The 8,730-nt window shown below is 44.8% G+C and overlaps 1 protein-coding gene across 1 annotated transcript; it reads left to right on the plus strand.

The window, feature by feature from the left end:
• Positions 1-710: 710 nt before the first annotated feature.
• LOC148477376 (uncharacterized) lies at positions 711-7,272 on the plus strand. The gene is made up of 5 exons (XM_088456830.1): positions 711-751; positions 1,041-1,357; positions 5,110-5,358; positions 6,837-6,853; positions 7,192-7,272. The coding sequence occupies exons 2-5, from the start codon at positions 1,066-1,068 to the stop codon at positions 7,270-7,272; spliced, it is 639 nt and encodes a 212-aa protein (XP_088312956.1). The 5' UTR covers positions 711-751; positions 1,041-1,065.
• Positions 7,273-8,730: the final 1,458 nt, after the last annotated feature.

Raw genomic sequence — 8,730 nt, forward strand, 5'->3', positions numbered from 1 at the left:
TATGTTGCATTAATGTGGAGGGCAGGAAATTGCATCACTGTCATCCACTTGTTATTCTGGAATCTCCTCTGTAGCAATTATTCAACATGATGCAGAGAATAAAGACACTTCTGCAGCTCTCCAGAGTCCTGCGCTGATTTGTACACAGAACACTTTACACACTCAGCCTCATCCTCTTCCTCTTCTTCCTCCTCCTCCTCTTCCTTCTCTTCTTCCTCCTCCTCCTCTTCCTTCTCTTCTTCCTCCTCCACCACCTCCTCCTCCTCCCCTGCTCCTCCTCCACCTCATCCCCCTGCTCCTCCTCCACCTCCTCCTCCACCCCCTGCTCCTCTTCCTCCTCCTCCTCCTGCACCTACTCCTCCTCCCCCTGCTCCTCCTCCTCTTCCTCCTCCTCTTCCTCCTCCACCACCTCCTCCTCCTCCTCCCCCTGCTCTTCCACCTCCTCCTCCTCTTCCTTCTCTTCTTCCTCCTCCTCCTCTTCCACCTCCTCTTCCACCTCCTCCTCCTCCTCCTCTTCCTCCTCCACCTCCTCCTCTTCCTCTTCCTCCTCATCCTCCTCCTCCTCCTCCTCCACGTCCTCCTCCTCCTCCTCCTCCTGGATACAGGAGCTCATTCTACCCTTCTGCATACAGAAGTGTAAGAATCAGGCAACATGTGGTCCTATGGCTGCTGTGGAATCACATATAACAACACAGCTCCGGGACTGCTAAGAATTGTATTTCTACAATGTTACTAGGACACGCCATACAAGGTACAGTGACATGTCATAAGTAGATTGGTTAAGCAGAGCACAACTGATGAATTATTATATTAGTATAATTATGATGCTTGCCCATGCCCACCCATGGGTTTATACCTTTGGCATGTGGTTCCTCCACTGAACATAAACAAAGATCAATAAGAAACCACAAGAGACCATCCAACACTTGTGTCCTCCATAGGCTGGACAGACACCCGCCATAGGGTAATGCTATATAATATGTGATGTCACTGAGGGGTAACTATGATACATTACATGTTAAATCTCTGTCCTCTTACAGGAAATGCCCTCCATAATAGGAAGAAATGGTTATATATAAGAAAATCACAGTTGGGATCTTCACCAGAGAGGCAGAGAACAGCTACCAATGGTTCATCGACCTACTTCTTTCTCCCCAGTTTAAGTCAGTGGTTCTAGATGTTCGACCAGTTCATGTGTCCAACCAGGTCTGCGGCGGCTCCACGATGTTTGATAAGGAGATACCCAAGTGCACATTTGCTGTCCTGTATCACACAAAGCTGAGGGGAAGGTTAAATATCACAGATGTGACAGACTCTCTGTATGATCTTGAGCTCCGTGATTTATCCACCAGGCTGGGTAAGATATTGGCCTCATCTACTGATGGTTTAAATGGTATATAACAGGTCTGTGCAGCTGTCTAGACCCGGGGACAAAATAGCCCTACTCAGAGGTGTACAGAGACGCAAACGCTGGTGCCTATGTCGGCGGAGACGTTGGGGCGATAATATGCAAATGCTAGATTCGGCCTTCCCCTGGTGTACTAGCCTGCACCTGTATGGAGAAGTATTGCTGCTTAATTCTGATTCCATCTGCCCCAGGCGCAACAGCGCAATTCTGCACGGAATCTGTATAATGCATGCGCCGTAGAGGTGTTCAGAATATATTGCTCATACGCAGTAGCAAAAAAAAGGATTCTTCATTCATATCAACAGCCATTCAAGTGTTTTACACTTACCTATTCAGCAAGAAGGAAGCAGAAATGGCTCAGTTTTCAGGTTACAATGACCTGGGCACAGGATGGTATAAAGGTGATAAATATTAATACTGGTGTCAGTAGTGGTACGGTACCTTCTGTAAAGTGCCCGCGCACAGGACATTCTGGGGCATCAATTTTATTAAAGTGTGTAAAGTCATGCAGAAGGAAGATTATTACAGATCCCTGCTGCTGATCCCTGACACTGAAGACCATACTTGCCGGGAAGTCGCTGATGCCTGCAAGCTGCAGGCTGTTACATTTATCACTGTTTCCTCCAAGCCAAGGGAATTCAGGGCCCGATTTAGTCCATGCGATCGTGAAACGATCACCCCCTAAGCATAGATGGCTTGCTAGACTGAGTGACAGGACAAGCCATTTGTGGGTGGTAACAGGGGATGGTCGATGGAAACGGAGGAGTGGTGGTGCAAACGCAGGCGTGTCTCAGCATCTTAACGCCATTTCAGAGGCGTGCAAAATTATTATGGAGCATCATAGTACATGACACTTGGTTGAATTTCACACTGAAGCACTCGCAGTGATTGCGGTAGGGTATGGTCATCCACAAGTGCTGCGTTCGCTTCCGATGGTACTCGATGTTACCGATGGTTGCATGCACTTCCTGGAGATGATGTGCATAAGTGGGCATCTTAAGACAGGCAAGAGGGCATCTAAATACAGACCGCCATCGCACGCCAAGACATAGTGGGCATACTAACGCATTGCTGTACAATCGCGGGATTTGCTTACTTTGGCTGCATGTGAACTCATCTAGGGAGTGGGTCTGAATCAAGCCCTAAATGTGGCTGGTTAACTGTTTGTTGCAATATCCTAACTGGAGTAACACCAGGGGGCGCTGCAGGACAGATGGCCGTCTTTGCTCCCTTCTACCTGTTCTTGCAGTGTTCCCTACCTACTGCTGCTGGTGCCTTGAGCTCAGTTGTTGGAATGTTCTGGCTCCACTTGGGAAAGTGATGGGTAATATTCCCCTTATGGAAACATGAACAATGAGTGAAATTCACATCTAATAAACCGGCCTTCTCTCCCCCAACAAATCCCAACATTAAATTAACAGCATTCATGTCTAATAAATACACCTACACCCCCCACCTTATCGCATAGAGGGCCTGATTCAGACCTGGCCGCAAACGCTGAGCGCTCGCAACCGGGTCGATGGTGGCACAGAGCGAATGCGCACGACGGAGGTGGCTCCGTTGTGCGCATGCACGAGATCTGGATCGCGATGGGCAATCCGTCGCTCCGGGTCTCGTACCAAAGGGGGCGTGCTGTCGATGTTGAGTGACAGCATACCCCCTTTGGTGGGTGGGCCGGGGGGGGTGGCTGCCCACACGGAGGCGTTCCCATGGGAACGCCTACCGTCTTGGGCCGGCCCCACTGACATCACCAGTGATGTCAGTGGGAGAGCTTTCGGCTCTGTTAGAGCCGAAAGCTCTCTGGGGCTTGCGGCAACGAGACCCTACCACAAGGGCCTCGTCGCAAGCCCGATGGTTTTGACCATCGCGACCATCTTCCTGGCCACTCGCTATAGCTGTGGGTGGTCTCCGTCGCAAGTCCGATGGTCGCGATGGTCAAGACCATCGCGACCATCTTTTTGGCCACTCGCATATGCTGTGGGTGGTCACCCACAGCTATACGAGCGGCTAGGAGGCCGCTCCATTTTCAGGGAGGAGGGCCCTGATTCAGAGCAAGCGCTCTGTCAGAGCGTCCAGCTCTGAATCTGGGCCAGAGCTCTAACATGTAAACTCATAAAATGTGCATTTAGTAGGACAGGATTATTTGTCCCAGCCCTTCAGTAAATTAATGACCCAAATTGGTCCCAATCCAGCCCCACGTTTACATTATAGTCCCCTAAGTTGCTACAAAAAAAATACTAAGGGGCATATTCAATTGCCGGCGAAAAGACCCGGACTTTTCGCTTGGTGGACTTTCCACCTACATCGCTGGTTTCATTTTCACTCTCGTCCCTGCTTACCGTCCTATTTAATTGTAAAGGACGCAAAAACGGGACCAGGCAAAACTTGGACTGGCGAAAAGTGCTGTAAAAAATGGGGAAATCAGCCTGACACCCCATAAAAGATGCATTGACATGGGGGATGACTATGGGTACCTCCGAATAGCCCTGCAAAGTAAAAAACACCTGGGGCATCCTTGGGGGACCCCCTGGAGTCTATTTTGCTAGATTTTAAGTTTGTCCCCCAACTTTGACCTTTTTCGCCCCCAAAGCAAGTACTTTTTTGGGGTGTTCTAAATAATTTTTTTCACTTTTTTTGATGCAGATTTCCTTTGGGGGACTGTCCTAACACTGCAGGGGGGTTCCCGCAACGTTATACCCCAAAACTGCACTTTATTCCGCCTCCATTCAGAGGTAAATCTTTTTCGCCTTTCTGAATGCATTGACTTTCTACTTAGGTGAAAAAAGTCAATGCAATTGAATTGGGCGGGAAGTCTGCTACTGGCGAAATGACGTCATTGGCAAAAACTTTTCACTGATCATGGCTTTTCGCCTGCAATTGAATATGCCCCTAAGTTAGTAGTAGCATCACCCCATAATTGAATTGATCCCGTACTCCAACACCCCAACAATAAATGAATAGCCCCAACCCTCCATTAAACTAACAGTCCCCAAACATACTACATTAAGAGACTGCACGACTTACCGGTTTTACATGTACTGTAGGTTATAGGATACGCCCTTGTTGTCCCTACTGCCTGCACATATGGAGTGTAGAGAATGTAAGGTAGCAGATAGCAATGAGGGGGCAGCAGCCTGTGGAATGGACCTTTCTTTCCATACAATAGAGAAACAGTGACAGGTGTGTACCAGGCAGCAGAAAAAAGATTAGCGTTGCCCAAAAACATGGTAACTTACACAAAAATGGGCGCAACCCCATAACCACATTGCTTTATTTATTGTGATTGGTAGGGGGTTCAGCAGCAGCGATCAGCTCATAACCTACAATGGTTATCCAGGTATGCCACCTACAGCTACTACCAACATGGACCTTTGGCACAAGCATTACCATAAGCCTAAAGAGAAGCCAGCTGTGGTTATTGTGGTTATTGTGTAGTACATTTGGGACTTTCAGTACAACACTGTTTCCACTGCCAACCAACTGAGAAACCAACATGGCCATTACCAAATATATTTATTGCTTATTAAACAAAGTAATAAGTTATTAAATCACAAAATAATAAAATTATTATTTCTCAGTTTGTCCCGGATTATATTATAGTATAAATCACCATGGCACCAGATCATTTTGTGGGAATATCTCATTGAAATAAATGGGGACACTTGGACTTTCTCTGAGCTTGATGTCATTGTGTTTTGCAGGGAAGATGAGAGTCATTGTATTGGTGGATGATGTGGAAAATGATGACCAAGAGGTAACGAGCCGGATTTTGAGAGAACAGCCATCAATTGCTCAGCAGGCCGGGCTGTTAATGGTCTTCAATAAAGATGAGAAAGCCTCATTCAGCCATGGGGCTGGCGGATGGACCTCAGGCTCCAGCTCATATCATGGAAATGGACAAATTACAACAAAGCAGAAGATAGAAAAGATGAAATCACAGATGAGACAAGGTAAGTGCATTGCCTACTGTACACAGCTGGACATTAAAGAGATAACTGAAAAGACAACATATACATCAGCCTTCTAGATTAGCTGTTCACATAACGTCAGCCATCTTTGGGCAGCTAGGAATAGTACAGAAGGTGGGAAACCGGCCATGTACTGGTAGGAACATGCTCATTGTGCTCCTAAGAACTATTGTGTCACGTCATGAAGGAGACAGTACTTAATATATTGGCTGGGTGATTTACTATTGATTAATGTTTATATCGTAGGGCACATAAACATAATCATCATCACTGTACAAAGAGAATAATTACACAATCCCATCACTCCCTGTTGCAGTGGAACTTAGGGGTATATTTTCTAAAGTGCAGCTATAGAAGTGGAGATGCTGCCGATAGCAACCAATAAGATTCTAGTTATTATCTTATCAGTAAAAACATTAGATATCAGGGAAATCTTTTCAGGTCTGATAAGACCCATAAAAAAAATCCCTGTTAGCTGCAGCCTGCGGGCTGACTTTGGGGCTGACTGAGTAGCCCCAGCGGATCAAGCAATTAGCCAGCGGTAAATTACCATGACTAAGTGAATTCCCTCCTACTGTATATATTGTTGAGTTGTGTTAAACTTTATGGAAGTACATTAAATATTTGGAGACATTTGAGGCTATAAAGTGATATATTAGATATTTGGAGGAGTGTGAGGTTATTCTGTATGTAGTTAATATAAGCAATTTGGAGTTATGAGAGGCTATATAGGGGTACATTCATTATGCTGGCCATACACTGCCAACTTTTTCATCAGATTAGCTAAATGGACATTAAGTTGAATTATACCAACAATTTAATCAGATATGCTCAATATTCTGTCCCTAGATGTTGTCGGCCACATATTTTAGCCAGCATGAGTGCTTTCTCCATAGTTCTGGTTACCCCAAAATCAAGGGTACAAATGGAATGTGGTCACCGTTGATTTTAGTGTAACCAGTACTATGCTTCCCCAAGGCGCTGGGATGACAAAAATGTGTGTGTGCCCCCATCCTGGCAATAGCGTTAGGGCTCTTTCCAAACCCAGCGCCCAGTGAGTACGGAGTAAAAAGTCTTTGCCACACTCATGATTTGTATTTTTCCATTTTGTATCCAGCCCTGGTGCCAACTGGCCTGGAGACGGTTGTAGCCATGGTGGGAGAACCTCCACACTGCGTGTATCCCATTTATGATTCCACCAGCCCAGGCTGCCAAAGCCTGGTGCTAGTTACTCTAAAATCAGGTTTGATACCATGCCATTTCCCCCCTGATTTAGGGGTAACCAGCACTAGACTAAAAGTTAAAAATGCATTTTTTTATTATCTTTTTTACACTAGAATTAGACATACCCAAATTGATGGTAAATTTAGGTGATGATGAAGTTTCACTAAATGCAACACAAATGATGTAATATATATTATATGTTATTTCTGTGACCTTATCTTTATTTTGTTTTGCAGCACAACCATACAACTGGGTACGTACTGTAGCTCCCATTGTGTTTCTCCAAAGTGTACGTACTGTATATCTATCCTATACTGTATATATTATTTCAGTTAATTCCACATTTCTTTCTTGAAACTCACTTACAGTGTACATCACTATCCAGGACTCGAGAAAATATTTTCTGATCATCCTGGTTTGTCCTAATGTATAAAGTTTCTAATCCCCTCTGATCAATGTCAGGCTGCCCCCATTAGCTGAAATAATCACACGTTAGTCAATGCTTAGAGATTATCAGTGTCAAGTGTCAGCTTCAGGAGAATCCAGCTTGTGACCAGACTTTTGATATTTTTTTCTTTCCTTGTTTTGCAGCCAGTTTTGGTGTCAATTTTCGCAGTTTTTTTGGGCGTTTTGCTCATCATTATAATTGTGTTTTCCACAAAACGTGGGTAGTCAAAACGTGGACCACAGTTGGCTCGAGATGTTTTCACTCTTCAGATGAATCTTGATGGACAGAAGGACATCGGCCATTCTACAAGTGTGGATATTTTTTTCAGCCAGACTATCAAATGATAACAATTGAATCCCATTTCTTAATGTACAGTGTTTGGGGGGTATATGTGACTCAGTGTTGCACAAGAAGAGTCGGTGTGTTATGGTGCATACAGTATATTGAACATGGAAGTAGAGAAAAGAAAACGGGGTCTTCTTCTTAATCCATAATAATGTCTACTGCAATTACATAATAATCTATATCGTCCTCTCTTAGGATGGGTGCACATCTAAGTGACCGGCAATCGTGCCGATGTTCAAGGAATTTGCCTTCACCCTGGACATCGCATGATTACCGGTACACACTTAAAAGATTTAATGAACGATGAAACAATCAATGTTCCCACCTTCATTAATATGTACAGCCTCACATGCGATATCGCATGCGATCGTTTGAGCGCGCAAATTGGCAATACACACTGCACGATATCCCAAATTTGTCGTTCTGATTTGGCCAAATCGGGATGATATTGTGCAGGTGTGTACCCAGCATTAGTACACACCGGGGATCAGTAGCAAACCGGGAAAAAAATACTGAGATGGAGGGGAAAAAAAAAGATCCTTCCTCTGTATATCTTCTGCCACTGGTTTCAGAGAAAGACAAAGGATGGAAACTCGCAAACTAAAGCAAAGGTTTCAGACTAAATTTAAATATATAATATAATACAGATGAGAGATGAGTAAATAGTTGAAGTGAGGCAGTAGAGTAGCTCATTATGGCTAGTGAGCAGCAGGCAATGATAATCTGGGGGACTGGTGGAAGGGGGGTGGCAGGTAGTAAATCACCATTCAGTGAGTGGGAGATGGGGTTATAGAGGTGCACTGGTGAGGTGGACAGTAATAGCATTATGAGCTCTGTTAGCCGGCTGAGAAAGCTCCTGATGAGGTCTATAGTGATTCCTTCCCTGATTGGAGTAGTAGCCTATGAGAGTTTTCTATTCTTTATCCATATGGAACTTGTTGGATCAAGAACAGAGGAAGATTCCAGGAAAGGATACAGTAATCCCACTGCACACAGAGCAGCAATGTGGATTTATTGATGTTATTAAATATTGGCACTATGATTGATTTCTTTACTAATTAGACACTGTCATTGGGAAGTTTTTTTAATGGAGGCACAATTAGAGATCTATTTATTAAATGTGAACATTCAGCTTTACTCTTTTATTATTTAGGAGGCATTTATGCAGGATTTACTATTTTCCTGGCATAAGTAATAAGAAATGAGAAGTGCGTCTCGCCTAAGCCCTCAGCCAGACGCAGAACGAGACACCTTGGGCTGGTTTCCAGTACAACCGGGAGAACACAAGTATGAGTCAGCTGTAGTGGAAACCAGACCTAGCTGGTCAGTGCAAGACT

The sequence above is a fragment of the Taudactylus pleione genome, unplaced genomic scaffold, assembly GCF_031769625.1.
Source record: "Taudactylus pleione unplaced genomic scaffold, aTauple2 ptg000720l, whole genome shotgun sequence".
NCBI classification, from domain to species: Eukaryota; Metazoa; Chordata; class Amphibia; order Anura; family Myobatrachidae; genus Taudactylus; species Taudactylus pleione.

Bases quoted from the DNA above. Each gene is read 5' to 3' on its own strand.
- LOC148477376 (XM_088456830.1), top strand. From the start codon at position 1,066: ATGGTTATATATAAGAAAATCACAGTTGGGATCTTCACCAGAGAGGCA. The intron at 1,358-5,109 runs GTAAGATATTGG...TGTGTTTTGCAG, and splicing joins TGATTTATCCACCAGGCTGG to GGAAGATGAGAGTCATTGTA.